The sequence below is a fragment of the Cebus imitator genome, unplaced genomic scaffold, assembly GCF_001604975.1.
Source record: "Cebus imitator isolate Cc_AM_T3 unplaced genomic scaffold, Cebus_imitator-1.0 Scaffold23, whole genome shotgun sequence".
NCBI classification, from domain to species: domain Eukaryota; kingdom Metazoa; phylum Chordata; class Mammalia; order Primates; family Cebidae; genus Cebus; species Cebus imitator.
Window position 1 is genome coordinate 971124 of NW_016107338.1, and position 26581 is coordinate 997704.

At 39.0% G+C, this 26581-nt stretch overlaps 1 protein-coding gene across 6 annotated transcripts in view; it reads left to right on the plus strand.

The window, feature by feature from the left end:
* The first annotated feature begins 5025 nt into the window (after positions 1-5025).
* The window catches only part of EXOC6B (exocyst complex component 6B), a 663192-nt gene continuing 641636 nt past the window's right edge, over positions 5026-26581 (plus strand). For all 6 annotated transcript variants that reach the window (XM_017521918.1, XM_017521917.2, XM_037736122.1 and 3 more), the window contains exon 1: positions 5026-5270. In XM_017521918.1, coding sequence (XP_017377407.1) covers positions 5158-5270 — 113 coding nt within the window. In that variant the 5' untranslated portion in view covers positions 5026-5157. The remainder of the gene's footprint in view (positions 5271-26581) is intronic.

Here is a 26581-nt window from a genome sequence, read left to right on the forward strand (position 1 = left end):
ACAACTGCCGTCACTCACTGGTTCACCAAAAAAATGGGTAAATCATTATCTTGTTTTTATTAATCTTTAAAAAAGTACATCTAGCTCTTATTTCAGTATTTAACAGTGGCAGTATTTTAGTGTTTATTTAGAAGTTTGGTAATGTTTTTGAGACCAGAAATAGGCTGTAGGAACTTAACTCTTGTTTATATCAATGAACTGTGGTCAAATTGGTTCATTATACACAGTTTTGCCATAAGTTTCAGTTTCCAAGAACCTATTGGTGATTTTAAATGAGGACTTACTGTATTAAGGTAAAACGTGAAGCCACGAATAGATTGCTTCTGTGGCACCAGGAAACTGGCTGGGATAGTTGGAATTGATCCGTGAAGTCAGAGTGGTCAGCATGCATAATCCTGATGTTGAAGTTCCTCAGGATGATGATAAGGAACAGGGTGGAGAGAAAAGCTGTTGAAGAAGGAAATTTCCCTGACCCCTTCATGGGTGGGAACTGGAGTGTACGAGCACTGGCAGGGGCGAACTCCACTCACTTGCTGCTCCCCCACTTGTGGGAAGGAGATTGCAGGTGAATGGGTGCAGGGGCTAGGGGAAGAACTTTTGGGTGCCAGCAAGACCCAACTCCATACTGGCCCTGCAGCATTGTCTAGGGGAGGGTGCCTGTGACCCCTGAAGCCCCAGAGGAAGTGTTGCAATGCCATTTTAGTTTGCCATCCATGGAAAGCTTAAGCGTTAGCAGCTCAGAGGAGGGTCAGTATGACAGACTTTTGCACCTGCACCTGGCATCCAGGAGGAATGAGGTCGCACAGAGTTGAAGATGGTAAATGTGGGGGATTTTATTGCTGATGAAGGTGGCTCTCAATGGGAAGGGGAGCTGTAAAGGGGATAGAGCGGGAAGGTAGTCTTTCTTCAGAGCTGCTCTGTCAAGCTATCCCTTTGAAGTCAAGCCCCTTATCTCCAATGTTCAACCATAGTCTCTGATGTTCAGCTGCTTCTCCTCTCTGCTGGTTGAGCCTGGGGTTTTTATGGGCACAGGATGGGGGGTGAGGCTGGCCATGGGTGATTTTGGAAAAGGCAACATTCGAGCAGGAAAACAGGGTTATATGTTCTCACTTTGGGTTCCAGGCTTGAGGGTGGGGCCCTTCCTGGGGACCTGCTCTTTTCTATCCAGAATTTCCCTGCCTCCTGTCCCTATCACTGTGATCCAAGAGATAACATTTCCAAGGAATAAGGACATTAGTAGATAATTATGGCACAACCTGATTCCCTAGACTTCAAAGGAGAGTTGGGGAATCAGGGTGTTGTAACAGCCTAGACTTGGCGGTGGAGAGCAGCGAGAATGCTGATGCCGCCTACCTACTGATGCGGGAGAAGAGAAAACCAGTTCATTCTAGGTAAGCGGAGGGATGTGGTTTTGTGAAGTGGTCTTGGAAAGGATACAATCCATTATATTAATGTAGAAGCTGAGGCAGAGTGGCAGAATGATCACACAATAAACTCGTGGCCATGAGGGCCTGGATGGGGCAGCATGGGCTACTGGTTAGGAAATAGGCCTTTGAATCAGATGGACCTGCTTTGAATATCAGCTTTCATTACTTATTGTATATGAGATGTGGGGTGCTGCCTCATATTTCAACTTTCTCATCTGCAAAATGGGACACATGATGTTTATTGCAAAGGATTGTTGTAAGAATTTAATGAGGTTGGGCCGGGCACGGTGGCTTACGCCTGTAATCCCAGTACTTTGGGAGGCCAAGGTGGGTAGATCACGAGGTCAGGAGATCAAGACCATCCTGGTCAACATGGTGAAACCCCGTCTCTACTAAAAATACAAAAAAAAAAAAAAAACTGGGCATGGTGGTGCGTGCCTGTAATCCCAGCTACTCAGGAGGCTGAGGCAGGAGAATTGCCTGAACCCAGGAGGCAGAGGTTGCTGTGAGCCGAGATTGCATCATTGCACTCCAGCCTGGGTAACAAGAGCGAAACTCCGTCTCAAAAAAAAAAAAAAAAAAAAGAATTTAATGAGGTTAATGTATATGAAGTACTTACTTTGTATATTGTGCCTGCCACACAGAAAGTGCCCAATACATTTTTTGTTTGTTTTTGAGGTGGAGTCTCACTCTGTCACCCAGGCAGGAGGGCAATGGTGTAATCTCAGCTTACTGCAACCTCCGCCTACCAGGTTCAAGTGATTCTCCTGCCTCAGCCTCCTGAGTAGCTGGGATTACAGGCACCTGCCACCACACCCAGCTAATTTTTATATTTTTAATAGAGACGTGGTTTCATCATGTTGGCCAGGCTGATTTCAAACCCTTGACCTCAAGTGATTCACCTGCTTCTGCCTCCCAAAGTGCTGGGATTACAGGCATGAGCCACTGTGCCCAGCCTGCTCAATACATTTTAACCACTAATGCTGGAACTGAATCAATGGGACTCACATTCTTTCTATTTGGAGGACATTAACATTAGACAGGTCATCTTCACTGGAGGGTTCCAATACTGCTTACTCCAGACTCATTCCCTGTTGCTAAGATATGTGGCCTCTGGCCTCTGTGGAGGCTCACAAGAACTGCTGACAGTAGCAGAAGCTAGTTTAACCACTACTGAACATATCTCATCTATGCAGCAGCCTGCTTCCTGTGATGGGTGAGAAATTTGCTGAGTGAGATGCTAAAATGGGTGTCTGAAGGGACCCTCGGTCATATATTTCAAGAGATCTTTAGGAATACAAAAGGCTCCATACTCTCCCTACCCCTCCTACATCTGTTTGGAATTGTTTAAACATGAGTAATGGAACAAAACGAGCACAGCCAGAGATTATCTGGAAGCAGGTTTATCAACTTTCTCTCTTCCTGGCAAACCAGGACTTATAACCCATTCTCCTCACTACTGGTTTATTTTTAAAATGTGTTCTTGGTTAACAACTACTATTTTTATTTAAAAGGCAATGTGGCCCGGTATGGTGGGTCACGCCCGTAATCTCAGTACTTTGGGAGGCTGAGGTGGGTGGATCACAGGGTCAGGAGTTCAAGACCAGCCTTGCCAAGATGGCAAAACCCCGTCTCTACTAAAAATACAAAAATTATCCTGGTGTGGTGGCGGGTGCTTGTAATCACAGCTCCTCAGGAGGCCCAGGCAGAGAATTGCTTGAACCTGGGAGGTGGAGTTTGCAGTGAGCTGAGATCATGCCATTGTACTCCAGCCTGGGTGACAGAGCGAGACTCTGTCTCAGGAAAAAAAAAAAAAAAAGCAATGAATGCACAAGGAAAATAATTTCAAGAGTGCAAAGGATAGATAATTAAAAATACCTTCTTTTACTTCAGACCACTTCTTTCCAATTTTTTTTCCTGGCTGCCGCTACTGTTAACATTATTTTGGTCATCTTTTCAGAAATAATCTATGTAATGTTATATATATGTATGTGTATATGTGTATATCAAAACATATATGTGAATATTTAGTATTATTATTATTTTTTTGAGACAGAGTCTCGCTCTGTCGCCAGGCGCCAGGCTGGAGTGCAGTGGCGCGATCTTGGCTCACTGCAACCTTCGCCTCCCAGGTTCGAGCAATTTTCCTGCCTCAGCCTCCCAAGTAGCTGGGACTACAGATGCGTGCCACCAAGCCCAGCTAATTTTTATATTTTAGTAGAGATGGGGTTTCACTATGTTGGCCAGGATGGTCTCAATCTCTTGACCTCGTGATTTGCCTGCCTTGGCCTCCCAAAGTATTTATTCTTTTAAAAAGCAAATGAGGACAGGGTTTATATATTGTTTCATGCCTTGCTTTTTTCCACTCAACACTACAGCTTGGAGACAGATTCATGTATGACTGTAGAGTCTTTTGTCTTTCTTTTTAATGATCGCATAACAGTCTATAGTATGGTTGTAGCACAAATTATTTAGCCTAAACTTCCAGTTTGGTTCTTCTCACATGCCTTTTTTTTTGTCAGTGAAAACCCTCTTCTACTAGTTACTCTAGTATTAAACCTTGGAGTAATATCCAGCCTCCTTCTTGATATCTAGTAAATCTTGGCAATTCTCCCTTTTTGAGGTTTTTCCTACTTGTTCATTCTTTTTCATTCTCATTGCTGCTTCCCTGGTTTAGGCCTTATCATCTCCTATAGTGTTTTCCTATCTCCAGATTCTCTATCTCTGCACATCTTGTACGCTTGCTCTTCACCAAATTTCCTAATGCCCAGATTCTGATTGTGTGACTTCTCTTAAAAACCTTCCCTGACTTCCCATTCATTGTGTTATGCAAAAATTCAAGCACTCATCAATAAATCTGATTTTTAGATTGTAATTGGGGAGTTTATGAAATGCAGATGCCTGGATCAGAACCTCCAGATGTATGACCATTAATCAGTCTGTATTAAAAAAAATAATGTTTCCAGGTGCATCTGTTGCAGTTTGTTGTTGGATCAGTGGAACCATTAGAACAAAGTTCACATTTCTCAGACCAGTATTTAAGGCTCCTCACAATTTCTCTCCAACATACCTTTCCAGACCCAGCCCTTACTACTATTTCTTTACAGTTCAGTGCAAATGAAATTGTTTTTGGCTGTCTGGGCTCTCCTCATAGCTTCCAGTTATGCCTTTTAACCTTCGACACCCAGTCTCTTTATGAACCCTTGGCAACCAGAAGAGATCCCTGAACTCCATTCTCTGAAATGGCTTACAGCCCACAGTTTTGAATTCTCCAGCTCCACGTCTCCCCAACTATACTGTAAGGCCTCTGTCAGACATTGTTAGTCTTTATTATTTGCACCTACAGAGCCTTTGCACTTTGTGGCAAAGGTGGTTAACAAGAATTTGTAGGCTTAGTGCCACTGCCTGCCTTGATCATCACTGTTTACGCAGTGTTGTTAACTGTTTTTAGCTTAAAGAGAGCTTTTAACAAGTATTTGTGGATTCAATGCATAAATGAACGGAATCCAACCTAGCATTTCCCAGAGAACTACAAATCCCAGCGGACTTTGCGCAGAACGCCGACAGACGCGGTGACGCAAGGGGGCGTGCCGAGACTGAGGGAGGGGTCGGCCTGCGGGTAGCCAGAGGCTGGGGCGGCTGTGGAGCCTGGGGTGGGAGAGGGAGTGTGGGGCAGCTGAAAGGTGAGCCGAGCCGACGGAGGGGACACGCTGCCGGGCGCCCCCAGTCTATGGAGCAGGGTAAGATGGCGGAGGCGGAGAGCCTGGAGACGGCGGCAGAGCACGAGCGGATCCTGCGAGAGATCGAGAGCACTGACACGGCCTGCATCGGGCCCACGCTCAGGTACCCCGGGTGCCCGGGCCACCGACGGGCGGGAATGGGCGGGAACCGGCGGGACGAGGCAGGCTCCTCTGTGTCTGGACTCCGGCCGGCTGTCCCCAAGGCCGGTGCCGGCCCCTCCCTTCGGAGAGACCCTGCATCCCGGGCGAGGCGGGTCTCCCTTCGCAGCCCCGACGCGGGGTCTCTTCCCGGCGCTCCACCGCCCAGTGACTCAGGAGGCTCCCGCTGCCTCCCTCCGGGCTAGAGCAGCCTTCGTTCTCCCTCCGAGGCTGGCCCGGCGCTGGGGAACTAGAGGGCACCCGACAGATGGTGGTGGCTCTCGGCATGTCTTCCCCCGGGACGTCACCCTTCTGCCTCCGACTCCAACTCCGTCCTGTCCTAGACAGGAGTCCTGCTCTTCAGACAACACAGAATTTCACTCCACGGTCTGGTGCTCGAAATCAAAGTCTTGGCTCAGAATCACAGCCCCTTCTCAGAAACGAGTCCCTGAAAATCCTAGGCCTGGATGGAAGTTCCCCCAACCCGCGCCCCTCTCCTGGGAGCTGCTGCTCCTTTATCCCTGCTTCCCTGTTACCGGGACGACCCTCGCCCACGGTGCAGCTTCCTCATTGCTGGGGAAAATTGACCCTGCTGCGGCCTCCAGTTACCACTTTTTTTTTTTTTTGCAGTCACATCTCCATTTTATTTGGAGATGTCAAAAGAAATCCTGACTTACCTCAACTTATTTAGCAAATTTAGGTAGCACTTGTTACATAAAGTCAAGACTTATAAAAGTGATTTACGAATGTAACTTATTTAAGCCACAAAACAACCGTATTAGGTAGGTTCTATTACTCTCCTTTTACAGATGGGGCACAGAGAGGTTAAGTGACTTGCCCAAGGTCACAGAAAAAATCAAGTGGGGGGACTCAGATTCCTGCTCGGGTAGCCTGGAGCCAGACACTTAGCCACTGTTGTTTTGCCTCAGCTGGGGATTACCGGCTACCCCAACTTCCTGTTGATAATTACTCACTAAGCCCAGTTTTGTTTTTGTTTTTGTTTTTTTTTTTTGAGATGGAATTTTGCTCTTATTGCCCAGGCTGGAGTGGCGCGATCTTGGCTCACTGCAACCTCCGCCTCCCAGGTTCAAGCGAGTCTCCTCCCTCAGCCTCCCGAGTAGCTGGGATTACAGGTGCATGCCACCACGCCCAGATAATTTTGTATTTTTAGTAGAGACGAGGTTTCACCATGTTGGCCACCCTGGTCTCGAACTCCTGATCTCAGGTGATCCACCTGCCTCGGCCTCCCAAAGTGCTGGGATTACAGGTGTGAGCCACCACGCCCAGCCTAAGCCCAGTTTTGAACTACTTTCCCCTTTCCCCTCATGTTGCTGGTGTTCTAGAACAAAACAGACTCATCCTTATCCCATACTGTTGTGCATTCTGTTCTCCATGGAGCCAATACATAGATAACTATCTTACCCTTATTGCACAGTCCTGGGTCACTGCCCCTCCCGTCAGAAAAGTTATTACTCACTGCTTACGTTTTCATGGAGTGAGTTGACTCAGCAAAGACTAATTGAAGGAGGGCAGGCTGAAAACTACTCCTCATCTCCATCTGCACAGCTTCCTTCCCAAGGACACATTGTTAGCACATTTCTTCCAGTACCACCCCGGGTCATAACTATCCTTAGTAGTTTGCCTTTTGTCTCTTTATTTATGAAAAGTAATGGCAAAAACCACCTAATATTCATTTTATTGAGACAAAGTCTCCCTCTGTCTTCTAGGCTGCAGTGCAGTGATGTTATCTTAGCTCACTGCAGCCTTGACCTCCTGAGCTCAGATCCTCCCACCTAAGCCTTCCGAGTAGCTGAGACTACAGCTGTGCACCACCACCACACCTGGCTAAGTTTTTAACTTTTTCTTGAGATGGGATTTTGCTGTGTTGCCCAGACTGGTCTCAAACTCTTAGGGTCAAATGATCCTCCCACCTTAGCCTCCCAAAGTGTTGGGATTACAGGCATGAGCCACTGTGCCTGGCCCCTTTGTTCCTTTAAAATGACTTTTAGCTCCCGTTTTTGGAGCAGTTCTTCCACACAGTTGCCTGTCTCTCCACCCCCACTGCCTTATGATCGGGACCATTGTGCTTCTCTCAATTCCCATTTTCTTCAGCTTGTAAGGGTCAGTGATCCTACACGCTTTTCCTGTATATTTCAAATCATCTCTAGATTACTTATAATACCTAATATAATGTAAATACCATGTAAATATATGTTATACTGTATTGTTTAGGTAATAATGACAAGACATATGTCTGTAGTGTATTTAGTACAGATGCAACCATCCTTTTTTTTGAGACAGTGTCCCAATCTGTTGCTCAGGTTGGAGTGCAGTGGCACAGTCACTGCAGCCACTGCTCACTGCAGCCTCCACCTCCTGGTGATTCTCCCACCTCAGCCTCCTGAGTAGCTGGGACTACAGGCATATGCCACCATACCTGGCTACTTTCTTATATTATATGTAGAGATGGGGCTTCACCATGTTGCCCAGGCTGGTCTTGAATTCCTGGGTTCAAGCAATCCACTTGCATTAGCCTTCCAAAGTGCTGGGATTACAGGCGAGAACCACTGCGCCCAGCCACTGTCCAACTGTCCAATTTTTTTTTTTTTTTGAAAAAAAGTTTGATTCGAGAGGTTGGTTGAACCTGCAGATACAGGGGGTCAACTGTATATACATTATGGTTTAAAAATAAGTTACCCAGTCTCCCTAAAACTTGTTTCATTGTTATTACTGAGTTTTTTTTTCCACTGAAAAGTGGGATTTTGTGTAGGGAGATAGATTAAGAGATCTTTTGCCCTAAGGAGACACTGTAAAAAAAAAAGTTTGAGACTCACTACTAGTTTTAGTTGCTTTTCTTGACTTTCTATGTGATTATCATGAGCTTTTCATTTTTGGTCTCAACCTTTTTTTTTTTTTTTTTTTAAAAGGAGATTACACTAAATCTTACTATCAGACCCAGGGTTCATTCACTTGAACATCCTAGAATACAAGGAGTACCCACTGTCTTTGTCTTTACTCTAGCTGTCCCTACCCATATTCATAGGGGATGATCTTACCTTTTTTCCTTATTCTTTTCAGAGGCAGCAGCATGCACAGACTTGATGTTTCAGATCCCGTGCCTTACTTGGGATAGGCCTCTATTGTCATTATCTCTTGTTTTTCATCACTATCATTAAACAGCTTTGATTAAGGCAGTGGCTCTCTTGCCTTAACTACTCAACTGTAAATCTCAAACTTCTCTACTCCTCTTCATATTATGTCTTTCCTCTTCCTTCCATCTTTTGAGATAACATTGTAAAGGCACCAGATTCTTAACTGTTCCTGAGATAGGTTTTCTAGCTAAAGAAAAACCAAAGAACAAAGTAAATTGAGAGCAGATATTAGATTAGTATATCCATCCCTAAAATACCTGCTCTTCAAAAAAATCCACTTGGCTATCTTGCCTGACCAGACTCTTTACTTTGCCAGGTATTATTTGTGTATCATTCATTACTTGCTTTCTTTCTTTGCTATGATAATAGATTATTTTTCCAGTCTTACTCCTTTTTTGTTTAAGGAGTCACAATGGCTTGACTTTTTCATTATATTACTATTATTTCAGTTTTGCACTGTACATGCAATGCTGGTAGATTCCCATATATCATAAGGTATACCACCTCTCCTTTTTCATTGTAATTCTGAAAGGCCCAAGCATATCCACACCTGGAGAGGTTGTTGCCTAGCAGGTTCTTTCAGGAAAGTAGCTATCTCTTTCTTTGTCTTTATCTTAAAAATCATTTTGTTATCTGTGAGTCCTAATTTTGGAAAGAGGCATGTAAGATGTTAAAACCTGTCCTGTTTTTAAAATAGTGTTGATTCCTGTTTTATATGATAAATACTAAATTTTTGATCACAAATCATGAACAATAGCTCTCTATTTTCATTTTTCAAATCCCATCCCCATATCTCTACTCTTCCTTTATATCACTTACTCAGAAGCCATTTCTTCACTTTGTACTCTGGGTAATAACAATTAACATTCAGTCTAATTGTTATTTAAGATTTTGTTTTCAAACTTAAATTTTTTTTTTTTTTTTTGAGACGAAGTCTCGCTCTGTTGCCCAGGCAGGAGTGCAGTGGTGCAATCTCGGCTCACTGCAACTTCCGCCTCCCAGGTTCAAGCAATTCTCTCACCTCAGCCTCCTGAGTAGCTGGGATTACAGGCACGTGTCACCATGCTGGTTAATTTTTTGTATTTTTGTAAAGACAAGGTTTCACCATGTTGGTCAGGCTGGTCTCAAACTCCTGACCTCGTGATCTGCCTGCCTTGGCCTCCCAAAATGCTGGGATTACAGGCGTGAGCCACCGTGCCTGACCTCAAACTTAAAATTTAATAGTGAAATACACTGCCATTTAAAAAACAGCTATATTGAGGTATAATTAGTGTTATCATACAACTTATCCATTTAAAGCGTACAATTAAATGTTTTTTGGTATGTATATTCACAGAGTTGTGCAGCAATCACCACAACCTAAGTTTAGAAAATTTTCATTACCTCAGAAAGAAACCCTGTACCCATTAGTGGTCTCTTCATTCTGTTCCCTCTCCCTCCTAGGCAATCACTACATTTCTTTATGGATTTGGCTGTTCTGGGTATCTGAACATTTTATATAAATGGAATCATACAATATGTGTTTTTTGGTAATTTAATGTTTTCAAGGTTCATCTATGTGGTAGCATGTTATCAGTACTTAATTTCTTTTTATTGATGAATAATAAATTCATTGTATAGATGTACCACATTTTATTTGTTCATCAGTTTATGGACATTTGGGTTGTTTCCATTTTGGGGCTGTGGAACAATGCTGCCATGGCCATTTGTATTCTAGTTTTTGTATAGGCATATGTTTTCATTTTTGCCTAAGATGTACCTAGGAGGAATTTCTAGGCTGTATGGTATTTCTGTGGTTAGCATTGTGAGGAATTGCTAGACTGTTTTTCCAAAGTGTGTGTACCATTTTACATTCCTATAGCAATGTATCAGGGTTCCAATTTTTCCACATCCTTGTCAACACTTGTTATTATCTTTTTTACTTTGCCATCCTGTGGTTGTGAAGTTGCATTTCATTGTAGTTTTGGTTTGCATTTCCCTAATAGCTAGTCTTTTCATGTGCTTATTGGTCATTGTTTATCCTTTTTGGACCCTTTGCCCATTTGCTGTTTTTAAAAATTTTTTATTTATAGTTGAGCTGTTGGAGGTCTTTATGTATTCTGAATATGTCCTGTATCACATATATTATTTGCAATACTGTATCCAATTCTGTGATTTGTCTTTTTCACTTTTTGATATCTTTCATGTTCTAAACTTTGGCTGCACAAAAGCTTTTAATTTAAATGAAGTCCACTAATCATTTTTTTTTTCTTATTTTGTCTCATGCTTTTGATGTTGTTTTTAGGAAACTTTTGTATAACGCATGATCATGAAGATTTGCTCCTATAGTTTTTCTAAGTGTTGTATAATTTTATCTTTTATATTTAGATCTGTGATTCATTTTGAATTAGCTTTTGTTTATGATGTGAGGAAGAGTTTTCCATATCATTCTTTGGCATGTGGCTATCCAGTTGTTCTAACACCATTTGTTGAGTGCTGTCTTTTTTTTATGAAAACCCCAGATTCCTGGTTGATTTATTTTGATCTCCTTATCATGATTTATGTTCCTTATTTGTGGCAGAAATGCAACATTAACCCTGTTACAGAGTTTATTTGATTTTGCTAGTTAGCCTAACTTTCTTCATTTAGTATTCTCACCCAGGGAAGTTTGCTCTGGTTTTCAGCTAAAGGCTTTCTCTTTTTAGCTCAATTCCTGTATCATAAGAATGATCTGATTGCTATATTTGATCTTGGTAAAGAACTTTACTTTAGGGACTGATATTTGTCTTATGGAATTATTTTGTGTCATATTACCCAGTCTTGTGTAACATAAAGTATATTAATGATAAAGTCTTACCTTTTTCACTGTTAAAACAGTATGTCAGAATATGGAATTTGGAAACTAGATTAAAAATTAACTTACAATCCTATGACACAACTGCTGTTGTTTTGGTGCTTTTCCTTCTAGAACTTTGCCTTATATATTTTATTGTTACAAAGCTGTACTTATGGGTGTAGGAATAATTTCCTGTCTTGCTTTTTAAAGTTGTTTTTTTAATAAAGTTAGCTCTTACAAGAAACAAATTGAGGATATTTTCAAAGGGTGTTTTATTTAAGGTCGTTTGATAATTAAATATGGGGGGAACCTGGCATCCCCACTTACTACTTCTGTGACTTTGGCCGCATGCCTCTTATTTTTCCATCTAGCACCCCCTCCCATTAATTCATTTGTACAGAGATCAGTTAATCATAATCCTTGGTTCATGACACTTTCTCATTATAGGTCCATGGCTCTCTTTAATAAATTAAATCAACTTACTTTTACAAGCAACTTACCACCCAAGTGGGCAAATTTTTCTTATCTAAAAAATGATGAGAAAAATGAAGAGAAAGCATCCTTCATGGTATCTGCTGCTGCTTAGCAAGGTACCATCCAAGGCACCAAGCTAGGACTACTGCCTAGCAGGTATCCTGAAGGATGCTTCCTTTCTTTCTCTCTTTTTTTTTTTTTTTTTTTCTGGTTTTTTTTTTTTTTTTTTGAGACAGAGTCTTTCTCTGTTGCCAGGCGCCAGGCTGGAGTGCAGTGGCGCAATCTCTGCTCACTGTAACCTCCGCCTCCCCAGTTCAAGCTATTCTCCTGCCTCAGCCTCCCAAATAGCTGGGACTACAGGCGCATGCCACTATGCCCAGCTAATTTTTGTATTTTTTCGTAGAGATGGGGTTGGCCATGTTGGCCAGGATGGTCTTGATCTCTTGACCTCGTGATCTGCCCCCCTTGGCCTCCCAAAGTGTTGGGATTACAGGCATGAGCCACTGTGCCTGGCCTCTTTTTTCTTTTCATAATCTTCCTCCAACGTAGATGGGGTGTCGTGGTACTTGTGTGAGTCATCTTCTGCCTTTACTCTTAGGTTTGCTATGTGGACTTAAGTATTTCTATTTTTTTTTGAGTTTTGTTTGTTTAGTGGTTAGCCTATTCTTTTTTCCTTTTCCTGCTCGCACATGTCTAAGGGATATCATACTTATCAATAATCAGATCCTGGGAGGGCTTATTTTGGGATGGAGTGGAGAATGGAGGAGGAGATAGAAAATAAATGTATAAAAGCCTTTCAGGTGATTGTGATATACTCCATCCTTGACAATCACTGAGGGGGAAGGACATTGCCATTGCTCATGCTTATTTTTTAATAGTAGCTCCCTTTTAAAAAGAACATTTTTATATTATAATTATAAATGTAATAGAATGACTTAAGAAGAAACAGACAACTAACTTAATTCTACTACCTTCCTACCACTTTTATATTTTTATATTTCCTTTTAACTTTTTTCATATGCATTTTATTACATTAAGTATTAGATGATTATTATGTATCTTGCCTTTTCAGTTAACATGTTATATACAGGTTTATACATTATAATGATGTCACTTTAGTGGCTTTATTAATGAATTGATTCATTCATATGTTCATTCAATACTGAGCAATGTCTGTGTGCCAAATACTCTTCCAGGCTCTGGGATACAGCAGGCAATAACATAGACAAGTCTCTACCTTTATGGCGCTTATGCAGTCTGTAGTGGGCACTTACATAATAAATGAATAAATATATAATGTAATGCTATTTAGCGATTAAGGTTACATAATGACTGGGTTATTGCTTTCAATTAGGGGGTTAGGAAAGGTAGCTTTGGCAAAGGTTTGAATAGAGTGAAGCAACAAGCCATATGGCCCTCTGTGAGGGAAATACCTTCCATACGAAGGGAACAGTAAGTGCCAAGGCCCTCAGGAAAAGGATAATGGTGGGAAGTGATTGTAGGAAAATAGTCGGGGTCCAGATCATGTAGACTAGGGAAGAGACTTTGATTTTATCCTAAGTGTTATGGGAAGGTACAGGAAAGTTTTTATTCTAAGTATTATGGGAAAGTACAGGAGAGTTTTGAGCAGGAAAGTGACATGTGGTCACTTAGATTAAACAAGGAATGTGGCCAGGTACGGTGGCTCATGCCTGCAATCCCTGAAATTTGGGAGGCCTAGGTGGGCAGATCACTTGAGGCCAGGAGTTCAAGACAAGCCTGGCCAACATGGTGAAACCCCATCTCTACTAAAAATACAAAAATTAGCTGGGTGTGTTGGCAGGCACCTGTAATCCCAGCTACTCAGGAGGCTAAGGCAGGAGAATTGCTTGAACCATGGGGGTGGAGGTTGCAGTGAGTGGAGATTGCACCACTGCACTCCAGGCTGAGTGACAGAGCAGACTCCGCCTCAAAAACAACCACCACCACCACCAAGCAAGGAATGTTCTGGCTGCTGTGTGGAGACAGAGTAAGAGGAAGCAGGGTAACCAGTTAAGGCATATTTGCAGTAATAAGAGGCAAGAGGTGGCTATGGCATGCAGTATGGTATTAGGGAGGAGGTGATGGGAAGTAGCTGGATTTAGAATATGTTTTGAAGGTAGTGCCAAAATGGTGGATTAGTTATGGGAGTTAAAGAGAGGATCAAGGATGATTCCAAAGCTCTTGGCCTAAGCAATCAGATGATGATGATGCCAATTATTAGGATAGGGAACAATGAGGAAAGGAACTTTACTTTTCTTTGAATAACTTGTTATGGCCTGACATTTATTTTTTGATTGTCTACCCTATTGGAATGTCTGTTCCAGGGATAAGGGAATTTGTTTCTTTTGTTTGTTGCTATATCTTGGGAACCCAAAGGATGCCTGGCATATAGCTGGTGCTCAGTAAATATTTGTTGAATGAATAGAAGAATTAAAAAATTATATCACCAACTGTTAATTATCTGGGAATTAATTAACTGATTTGCAGGTTAACTGTCTTAAAAATATGACTACCTTTTGAGAGAAAAGAAACCTAATGAAAATTTAGAAAGCCTCCACATATCAGAAATGTCTTTTTTTAATAACTACATATAATTTTATAGTTCTTCTTTCTCTTCATCAGTGAAAAGTGTGATCTAAAATAATTGGCCCCTAAAGCCTGTCATTCCTCAGTGTTTGTAGTGTTATCAAAAGTTTGCAAGTTTAAGAATTGTAACTCTAATAATTAAAGCATTATAATCTGACTGTATGTTATATAAATAAAGCTTACCATTTAGTGAAAATTTGAAATTGTACATTTGGGTAAAAAGGGGTGGATAATATTAAATAAGTTTCATTATAATATGGAATAGGAGGATAAATTTTTTTGTGGTTTGGTAAAGAGAAATTTGTTTTTTAAAAAATGTCCTCATTGAGTTATCAAGCAAACTGGAAAAATAAAAACATTGTGAAGAATCTGTGGCTAACAAGACAATGCTGATTTGGTTCAGTTAGCTAGCAATGGGCTCTGTGTCTGATTTTGTTTGAGTTAAATAGACACAAATTTTCACTGAAGCTCTTCCAGTGGAGGTTGTGCTGATTTGTTGTCTGATTGACTAGATTCAAACCACAGAAAAATTAGTAACCACAGAGAAAAATAAATGGGAGTGTAGCATTTGGTAAGTATTGCTGTATTAAATTTCAAGAGTTTATTAGTTATCATCAGATCAAATGTGTAATTCTGAGGAACCTGAGCTCCTGGAAATCTTATTTGCTGTAACTTTGAAAATAAAAAATGATATAGGTAAATTATCTTGTCTGGGTTTGAAATATTTTATTTAAAATATGGAAAGAAAAGGATATGAATCATAGATCTAATAAACATTTTTTGTCTCATTCTGTTTATTTCCCCACTTAATTAGTTTGTTGTTTATTCTTCCATTGCTTTCTTATGCAAATAGAAGCATATATTATCTTATTTTCTTCTTCCTTTTACAAAATAGTATTATTGTATAGACTTCTGCAGCTTAGTATTTTAATTGTACATATATTTTGGAGATCTGTTCATATCAGTATATAGAGGTTTTCCTTATTTTTAAAAATAGCTATATATACTATTCCATTATGTAAATATACCATGGTTTATTCAACCAGTCCTCTGCTTCTGGATATTTGGATTATTTCCAGGCTTTTGCCAGAAAAAACAATGCAGCAAGGGATAGCCTTGATTATTGGTCATTTTTATTGTGCATTTCATTTTTGTTTTGTTTTGTTTTTGAGATGGAGTCTCACTCTGTCTCCCAAATGGGAGCGCAATGGCGTGATCTCTGCTCATTGCAACCTCCGCCTTCTGGGCTCAAGTGATCCTTCCTCATCCTTGTGAGTCGCTGGGACTATAGGTGCCCATGACCATGCCTAGCTAAATTTTGTATTTTTAGTAGAGACAGGGTTTTACCACGTTGGCCAAGCTGGTTTTGAGCTCCTGATCACAAATGTCTGTCCGTCTCCACCTCCTAAAGTGCTGGGATTATAGACCTGAGCCACTGTACCTGGCCTTTTGTACATTTCATACTGTATCTATAGGATAGATTCCCAGAAGTAAGATTGTTAAGTAAATGATGAATGTATCTGGAGTTTGGTAGGTATTATCCACTTTAGAAGCTATACCATTTTGTTCTCCCTCTAGCAGTCTATGAGATTGCTTATTTCTTTATAGCCCTTTCAGTAAAGTTCTTCATAGCTTTTTTTTTTTTTTTTAACAACCCAAAGGCTTTTGGGCTTTTGCTAATATGATAAGTATTAAATAGTATTTCAGTATAGTTTTTATTTTTATTTTTCTTATTGTGAGTGAGGCTGAAAATCTCAGAATAGCATGTTTAATGTATTTTGTGTGTGTGCTTTGCTTATTTTTTGTGTGTCTTTTGCTTATTTTTCTATAAGGGGGATATTTTCTTTTTTCTTTTTTGAAGCAGGGTCTCTCCCTCTCTCATCCTGGCTTGAGTACAGTGGTACGATCTCAGCTCACTGCAACCTCTGCCTGCTGGACTCAAGCCATCCTCTCACCTTAGCCTCCTGAGTAGCTGGGACTACAGGTGCGTGCCACCATGGCCAGCTAATTTTTTGTATTTTCGGTAGAGATGGAGTTTTGCCATGTTGCCCAGGCTGCTCTCAAATTCCTGGGCTCAAGGTATCTGCCTGCCTCACCTCCTAAAGTGCTGGGATTACAGGTGTGAGCCACCATGCCCAGCCCAGTTATTTTTCTTTTTGGTATTTGGGAGCCCAGGGTAAAGAACCTTTGATAGTTACATGGTGCTTAAATGCGTGATGAGTATATACTGTGAAATGAGTTGTGATTGCTAAATAAACCAGTTTTTTAAGAAAGGAAAGCTTCAAACCTACCTCTTTATTATTTTAGTTATAAAGAGACATCAGTAAACAAAGGCATTTTAAAAGAATTTTAAAATATTATATTTGGATGCTGTGATAATTTGAAATTAGAAGGTTTTACTGGTGAATGCAGTTATATCATTAGATAATGCTGCTTCAGGCGGGTGTGGTGGCTCACATCTGTAATTCCAGAACTTTGGGAGGCCGAGGTGGGCGGACCACTTGAGGTCTGGAGTTTGAGACCAGCCTGGTCAACATGGTGAAACCCTGTCTCTATTAAAAATACAAAAATAAATCGGGTGTGGTGGTGCAGGCCTGTAGTCCCAGCTACTCAGGAGGTTGAGGCACGAGAATCGCTTGAACCTGGGAGGCAGAGGTTGCAGTGAACTGAGATTGTGCTATTGCACTCTAGCCTGGGTGACTGAGCTAGCCTCTGTCTCAAAAAAAAAAAAAAAAAAATACTGCTTCATTTACAAATAAAATTCTTAGCAAATCAGGGGATATCAACAGTTTAATAAATTCTTTACCTTGAACTTTTATGGCGTGTATTTGTATGTTTATGTTATGTTCAGCATCAACAGAATATATGAATTAGTTATAAAAATTTATTGATGAAGACAATGATTTAGTATGGTTTTGCAAGTAGTTTAGAATTTTGGTGATACATCTCACATAGCTTTAGCTGGAATATGATACATGTGAATATTAATTAGGTCATCGAGGAAAATAAAAATATTTTGATTCTTTTCGTCATTGAAGCTGGTACTTTGTAGTATTCGCTAATTTGAGATCCTGGGCATTTTAAGTTTGCTTAGGGAAAATAGCAAAAATAGTAAGGGAGAGAAGCTGGTAAAACTGTTACACAGCTGAACTTAAACACTTGAGATCTGAGGCAACTAACAAGTTATTTCTTAGTGATATCTGTACTGGATTAGGAAAAGAAGAATAAACCCATTTCTGTGATGAAGTAGTGTCTGCTGGAATAGTTAGAAAGCAAGGAACATAGTGTGCACAAAGACAAACTGATATTGCATGGATTTTATTCCAGTATTTGAACTAAGGGAACTTCATCTAAAGAACAGATAATAATAATGGAATATTTTAATGTTTTGGCTATTTTTAAAAAGCAGTTTGATGTCATATATTATAAATTATATTTTATATTTCTAGGTGTCTATAGAATGATAAATGTTTTTCTTTAAATTGTGTGTCACTTAACATTAATATTTTATACCACATCTTGGCTCTTTTTTGGGGGGATTAATTTTGTTTTAACTTTGTTTCTGAGTTGTTCTCAATCTTCTTCTCCTCTTATTCTGGGTAATGGGCAATTGATTTTTCTTTATCTTTCTTTGTCTCCGATTATTTCCTTCCCTTGTTCTAGAAAGGAATTAGTTCCCAAAAAGCTATGTAATTTAAAAAATGTACGTAATGGATACACTGAAGGTGGTGAAGAAATTGGGGCAAAGGGAAAATAAGGGTTGGAAGGAGAATATGAAGTAAAGAGTAAAAGCAGTTAGAGGATTCCAAGTCGAAAAGTGGCTACTAGGAGAGGTACAATTATTCTTGGCTCTGAGTTTAACATTAGAGAAGTGTTTTTCCCATGTGTCCTGACAGAGAAACCCCTGTATAATATAACTTTGATATCCATATAGTAAATGCAGCAATATGTGATAGGCTCTTTGTTAGACTGCCGTTTTGTGAAAGCATAAGGCATAACCAAAGTAAAATTTAGTGAAAGCGTTCTTGCAGGGAGCCAAAATAAAGTGGTCCAGGAATGCAGTTCTTTGCTGGTCTTGGCTTAATCAAGGCATAGATTTTATAATACCTAAAGAGTAGAAGGTGGAAATGCATTACTATTCTCCCCCTTGTGTTCAGTCTAGTCTCCATGATTTCTAATCTGAAAGAATGTAGGTACCTCATGTATGTTAATTTTTTATAAGTACAACTTTTAGTTGTCAAGCCTTTTGATAAGTATTGACTCTCATTGAGTTCAAGTTGGTATTTTTCTGCCTTTTTCTCCCTGAATATGTCATTTGCCTGTGTTCTTGGTCAAGTACAGAGTGATTTATGCTTTAAAAGTAAACCAGCTGTAGGAAGGTTTAATATTTTTTAATGAAAGTTGAAGAACCTGAATAAACTACCTTATGCCACTAAAATAAATGGAGTGAGGGAGAATACCCCAGGGTAGGGTCAAGAGTCTTCCCTAAAGTAATCTGGGCTGCATTCTAGCATGGAAACTAATGCCATTAATGCCACAATAATTTTGTTTGGTACCAAAATTTTGTTTGGTAACATCTTGCAAACCTGTAATATGTCTTAAATTTGATGATTAAAAAAAAATCAACTCACCTTGGACATTTGAAACATTACCAACAAATAAAATGACCAGAGATGTTTTGCCTTACACTGTATAATCTACAAATTATACTAGTGGGAAAAGGTATGCCTTATTAAGTAGATTATTTACTTACTAATTTTAGTAAGTAACTGGCATGTCTGGAACCTACCCTGTTCCAGAATTATAATTTTTTTTTTTTTGAGATATATTAACTCCCAAGAGGGCAATGATTTAATGAAAGAAATTTAAGCATGTAATATAAATTGTATGACTGTTAGAGCTTTAAAGTGTACATTACCCAGTGAAACATTTAAGGGAGCAAGAACCATCACAATGCAACCAACTAGATTACTTAATTTGATTTGTGATGGTACGTATGGACTGGGACTCTGTTAAACCACCTACCTGTCATTTAGTCTTGAAGATCAGCATATTGACATGCACTTTGAACTTGCATGAATTTACTTTCAGTTACTACTGTGGTTTGATAATCAATTGATCATTGCATAAAAGCAAAAGCAAAAACAATGACAACAATAACAAACTTCTTTTAGAACAGTTCTATCATTTTAGTATTTAGATGCCTCTCGTGTTTAGAACTCTAAATAAGTGTTCTATTGTATGTTAGATAAACGATGAAGGCCATTTGCCAAAAATGATGATTTGGATTAAAATATAGGCTCTCTTTCATTATATAGTTTTTGATTAAAAACCTGTGAGGAACACAGACTTTCAATTTTAACCTTGTTTTTACAGGCCTGGAACGTGACAAATTCTGTGACTCAAGCATATCTTTTGGTACTATGATATTGTGTAGTGACATACTGATATCTTGTTGCACATTCCAGCCAAGTCTCTCTTCTTATTGTTCTCAATATCTCAATTTTCAAAACTTCTTTATTTTTTTCCCTTTGCAAATTGTGCCGCTGTTTTTTTCCTCCTATTTGTGCTTCCCTTTATATCTCCCTACCACTTCCTTTAACTTAGAATTTTAAAACACGCATTGTCCAGTGGAATACCTAAGTGAGCAAGAATCATCACAATGCAAACCAATTTCTACTTCCTGAGGAAGCTCTGGTACTAATAAACAATGAAATTCTAAAGATATTGATATGAAATGTAGTCTTTTTTTTTTTTTGAGACAGAGTTTCGCTGTTGTTACCCAGACTGGAGTGTAATGGCACGATCTCGGCTCACTGCAAACTCCGCCTCCTGGGTTCAAGCAATTCTTCTGCCTCAGCCTCCCGAGTAGCTGGGACTACAGGTGCGCACCACCATGGCCAGCTAATTTTTGTATTTTTAGTAGAGACAGGGTTTCACCATGTTGACCAGGATGGTCGATCTCTTGACCTCGTTATCCACCCACCTCGGCCTCCCAAAGTGCAGGGATTATAGGCGTGAGCCACTGCGCCCGGCCGAAATGTAGTCTTATGAAGCAATGTGAATGAATAAAAATAGACAATGGGCTGGACTAAATTTATGCTATGAAATGTTTTTGGCTTGGAGTTTGATTTAAGGAAAGACAACTTATGGAACATATTTTTTAAAAAGGAAAAAAATAATGGAGCTAGCCAAGTATTTTGTTTTTGGTCAGGTAAAGGAGTTCCTTGACATTTATAAGGAAGAGATATACAATTATATTTTGTCATTGTATTAGCAAAAATAAGAGGAAAGTGAAATGAGAAGAGCTCCTGAAATCCCAAGAAAAATTGATTATTAGAGGCATTGTAAGTGGTAAATGTGGATTTGATGGTATACTTTTTAATTTGTCTTTTAAAAATTTGGCTGGGTGTGGTAGCTGACACCTGCCATTCTTAGCATGTTGGGAGGCTGAGGCAGGAGGATCGCTTGAGCCCAGGAGTTTGAGACCAGCCTAGGAGATATAATGAGATCCTGGCCTCTGCATAAAAGCAAAAATTAGCTGGGCATCGTGGCATGCACCATAGTCCCAACTAACTAGGGAGGCTGAGGTGGGAGGATCACCTGAGCGCAGGAGATTGAGGCTGCAGTGAGCCAATGTCATGCCACTGCACTGCAGCCTGGGTGACAGAGTGGGATCCTGTCTCTGAAATAAAGAAATAAGTACAATTAAACTTTTTGAGATAATTATAGAATTCCCATGCAGCTGTAAGAAATAATACAGAGATCCTCTTTATTCTAGATACTAGTCTACTGTTGGATATGTGGTTTGCAAATATTTTTTTCCCACTCTGTAGCTTGTCTTTTCACCCTCTTAAAAGGGTCTTTTGCAGATCAAAAATGTTTTAATTTTGATGAAGTCCAGCTTATCAATTTTTCCTTGTATGGAGCAGGCCACAGTCTTTATTAGTGTAGCTGTATGTAACATCCTGATATTGGGTAGACTGATTACTCTTTATCTTGTTAAATATTTAATCTTCTTTATAAGAATATTTTAACCTTTTTTTATCAAAATAGTTTTAATTAACATTTCTTTGCCTTTCTGTATAAATTGATTTTATTTATTTTTTAGAGATGGGGGTCTCCCGCAGTCACCCAGACTGGATGCAGTGGTGCAATCATAGCTCACTGCAGCCTCTAACTCTTGGGCTCCAGCTATTCTCCCACCTCAGCTTCCCTAGTAGCTGGGATTACATATACACAAGCCACAGTGCCTGGCCACCTTATATGTTTTAGAATAATCTTGTCTATGTCAGCAAAAAAGTCTTGCTGAGATTTTATAGAAATTGCATTAAATCTATATGTCAATTTGAGGAGAATTGACATTTTTACTAATATGAGTCTTCCACGCCACAAACATGGGATGTATTTCCATTTATTGACTCTTTTGACTTTTTTCATCTGCATTGTATAGTTTTTAGCATACAAGGTTGGCACATATTTTGTTAGATTTATCTGCAAGTAATTCATTTTTTAAAAGTGATTTTAAATGTTACTGTATTTTTAACTTTGATGTCTGTGTCTTCATTGCTATTATACAGAAATTCAGTTAGTCTTTGTATGTTTCTCTTGTATCTTTGTGATCTTGCTGGACTCATTCGTTAGTCCAGGAATTTTTTTGTAGATTCCTGGGAATTTTCTGTGTAAACAATAGTGTTATCTGCAAATGGAGACAGTTTTCATTATTTGTTTCCAATTTGTATGCCTTTTATTTTCTTATTTCACTGGTTAGAACATCTAGGACTATGTTGACTAAGGCCGGTGAAAGTGGATATCTTTGTTTTTTTCCTGATCTTTAAGGGAAAGCATTCAATCTTTTCTCATGAAGTATCATGTTAGCTTTAGGTTTTTTTGTGGATGCTCTTGATCAATTTAAGGAAGTTTTTCTCTATTCCTATTTTCTGAGAGTTTTTATTGTGAATGAGTAAATTTTGTTAAATACTTATAATGCACCATTTGATATGATCATGTGATTTAAAATATTTAGTCTGGTGGAATCTATCAATTTGTTTTGAACATTGAATGAGCCTTGCCTCTTTGGAATAAACCTTACTTTTACACTTCTTTTTATTTATCTCTGGGTCTATTTGCTGATATTTTGTTAAGGATTTTTGATCTATACTTAGAGATATTGGTCTATAATTTTATTTATTTTTTGTTGTCTTATGTCTAGTTTTGATATTAGAGTAATAGTAGCTTCTTAACATGAATTGAGAAGTAGCCCCTCACTACTCTTATATTTTCTGGAAGAGATTTTAGAATTCATGCTAATTCTGCTTCAAACATTTGTAGAATTATTCAATGAAGCCATTGAGGCTTGGAGATTTTAAATTGCAAATTCAATTTTCTTCATAGTTATGGGACTATGTAAATTACTATGTCGTTTTGGTGAGTTGTGGTAGTTTGTATTTTTTGAGGAATTGGTGTATTTCATCTAAGTTGTTAAATTTATTGTGCTTTTTTTTTTTTTTTTTTTTAGCAGAGTCTTGAGTCTCACTGTCACCCAGGTGTAGTACAGTGGCATGATCTTGGCTCACTGCAACTGCTTCCTTCCAGGCTCAAGTGATTCTCAGGCCTCAGCCTCCTGAATAGCTGGGATTACAGCTGTGTACCACCACTCCTGGCTAATTTTTTCTATTTTTAGTAGAGGTGGGCTGGTCTCGAACTCCTGGCCTCTGGTGATCTGCGCACCTCGGCCTCCCAAAGTCCTGGAATTTGCAGGCCTGAGCCACCTCACCTGGCCTATCGTGTGTTTTTTTTTTGTTTTTTTTTTTTGAGGTGAGGTTGCTCAGGCTGAAGTGCAGTGATGTGATCTCAGTTCACTGGAACCTTCACCTCCTAAGTGATCATCTCACCTCATCCTCCCCAGTAGCTGGAACTGCAGGTGAGCACCACCATGCTACCACTTTTTGTCTGTATAAAAGATACAAATTTATTTACTTTTCGTAGAGACAGGGTTTTGCCATGTCACCCAGCAACCTGGTCTGGAACTCCTGGACTCAAGTGATCTACCAGCCTCAGCCTTCCAAAATGCAATTGTGCCTGACCTATTGTTTTCTTTTATTATTGTTTGCTGACTACAGGACATATGGTGATATTCCCTTTTTCATTCTTTCTATTGGTATTGTATCATCTTTTTTGATTTGCTGAATATTTGTCAATTTCATCTTTTCAAAAAACCAAACTTTATTTTTCTCTGTTGTTTTTCTGTTTTAAATTTTATTGATGTCTGTCCTTATTTTATTATTTCCTTCCTGCTGCTTACTTTGGATTATTTTACTTTTTTCTTGTTAGGGCTTGAGGTATAGGAGCTTAGATTATTGATTTGAGATTTGTCCTCTTTTCTAATGTATACATTTAGGGTATTAACATATTTCCCTCTAGCATTGCTTTACCTGTATCCCATCAGTTTTGATATGATGTGTTTTCATTTTCATACACTTCAGTGTATTTTTATCTTATTATTTATTTATTTTAGAGACAAGGTCTCACTTTCTCACCCAGGCTGGGCTCAAGGAATCATCCTGTCTTAGCCACTTGAGTGGCTGGGACTGTAGGCATGTGCCACCACAGCTAGCTAATTTCAATTTTTTTAAATTTTTTTGGGTAGAGATAGTGGTCTCACCATCTCATCCAGGCTTCAGTGTATTTTTTAAATTTCTCTTTAGGATCCTATTTGATTAATTATTTAAAAGAGTGTTGTTTAGTTTCTGAGTGTTTGGACATTTGCTGTCTTTCTGTTACTGATTTCTAGTTTGATTTCATTGTGGTTGGAGAACATACTGTGCATGATTTCATTTCTTTTAAATTTGTTACAGTTTGTGTTATGGCCCAGGATATGCTTTTTCTTGGCATATGTTCTGTGGTTGCTTGAGAATAGTGTGTGTTCTACTGCTGCTAGGTGTTGTGTTTTGTAAATATTGAGTAAATTTCATTGGCTAATGGTGTTGTCTGTTGATTTATGATTTTCTGTCTAGACAGAAACAATTGATTAGTTCTATCAATTGTTGAGTGTTGGGTGGTGAAGTCAAGTATAATTGTGGAATTATCTGTTTTTTTTTCCTCTGATTTATCAGTTTTGCTTCACATACTTAGTATCTCTGTTCTTTGTTACATATACATTTAGTATTGCTCAACTTTTTTGTTTTTGATAATTTTCATTGTTCTGAAGTCTATTTGATGATAATATAGGCATTCCTGCTTTGCTGTGATCAATGTTTAGATGATACATCATTTTCCATCCTTTTATTTTGAACCTGCCTGTACCATTATATTTGAAATGAATTTCCTACCAACAGCATATACTTGTATTGTTTTTTAAAATCCACTTTGTCAATCTTTATCTTTTAATCAGTATATTTAAACCATTTACATTTAATGTAATTATTTATATCCTAAAGCTTAAGCTTGAAGTTTTATTTTTTTGTTTATTTTTTCTTTTTTGTTTCTATTTTCTTTTTCATGCCTTCCTCTGTGTTATACTTGAATATTTATTTTGAACTCCATTTTGCTTTGTTTGTTGTGCTGCTGCTGCTATTGTTAATTTTTTTTTTTTTTGAGGCAGGGTCTCACTCTGTCACTCAGGCTGAAGTGCGGTGGTGTAGTCATGGCTCACTGCATCCTCCACCTCTCAGGCTTAAGTGATCGTCCCATCTCAGCCTCCTGAGTAGCTGAGAGTATACCACACCCAGCTAATATTTAATTGTCTTTCAAAGAGGCAGGGTTTTGCCATGTTGCCCAGGCTGATCATGAACTCCTGGGCTCAAGGAATTCTGCCTCTGCTTCCGAAAGTGTTGGAATTACAGGCATGAACCACCACAACTGGCTGTGTATTTTGAGATAAGATCTCACTCTGTTGCCCAGCTGGACTGTAGTGATATGATCATGGCTCATAGCTGCCTCAGTCTCCTAGGTTCCAGTGATCTTAGCCTCCCAAGTACCAAGTAGCTGGGACCATAGTTGTGTACCACTATGCCTAGCTTTTTTTTTTTTTTTTTTTTTGTAGAGCCTGGGCCTCATTATGTTACCCAACCTGGTCTTGAACTTCTGGGCTCAAGCCGTCCTCCCAACTTGGCCTCACATAGTGTTAGGATTACAGATATGAGCCACCACACTTGGCCTCTGTTGTGTTTTTGAGTGTACTTTTTAGTGTAATATTTTTTTCTGTGTGTGTGTGGTTTCTCTAGATGCTGCATTATTTATATGTAACTTATCATAGTCTACTAGCGTCATTTTACCAGTTTGAATGAAACGTTGCCTTCCTTTATGTCTCTTTACATCAACCACTGTTTATAATTGTGTTAAATATTTCCTACACAAACCTTAGTATTATATTAGACAGTGTTTTAATTTTTTTCTTCAAGTGTCAAACTTAGTTTGGAAAACTCAGGAGATGTAAAGCCTGTTGTTTTTACCCTTAGTTTTTCTTACTGTGTTTTTTCTTCCTTTTTAATGTTCCAGAATTCCTTTTTGTTGTTGTTGTTGTTAAATCATTTCTTTTCTGATTAGAGAACTTACTGTAGCCATAGTAGGTGTTATACTTATGGACTATAGGAGATGTTTTGATACAGGCATGCAATGTGTAATAATCATATCATGGAAAATGGGATATATATCGCCTTAAACACTTATCCTTTCTGTTACAGATAATCCAGTTATATTCTTTTAGTTATTTTTAAATTGTACAATTAAATTATTGACTATAGTTATCCTGTTGTGCTACCAAATACTAGGTCTTCTTTATTCTTTTGATTTTTTTATGTACCCATTAACTATCCCCACCTCTCCCTGAACCATCCCATTACCCTTCCCAGCCTCTGGTAACCATACTTCTACTGTCTATCTCTATTAGTTCAATTGTTTTGACTTTTAGATACCACAAATGAGTGATCTCCAGTTGTAACCGTGTTATTGCAAATGACAGGATCTCTTTCTTTTTAATGGCTGAATAGTACTCCATTGTATATAAGTACCACATTTTCTTTATCCATTCATCTGTTGATGGACACTAAGATTGCTTTTAAATCTTGACTGCTGTGAATAGTGCTACAATAAACATGGGAGTTGGTTTTATAAACTCATATGGAACCAAAAAGGAGCCCAAATAGCAAAAGCAATCCTAAGCAAAAAGAACAAAGCTGGAGCATCACATTATCTGACTTCATACTATACTACAGGGCTTCAATAGCC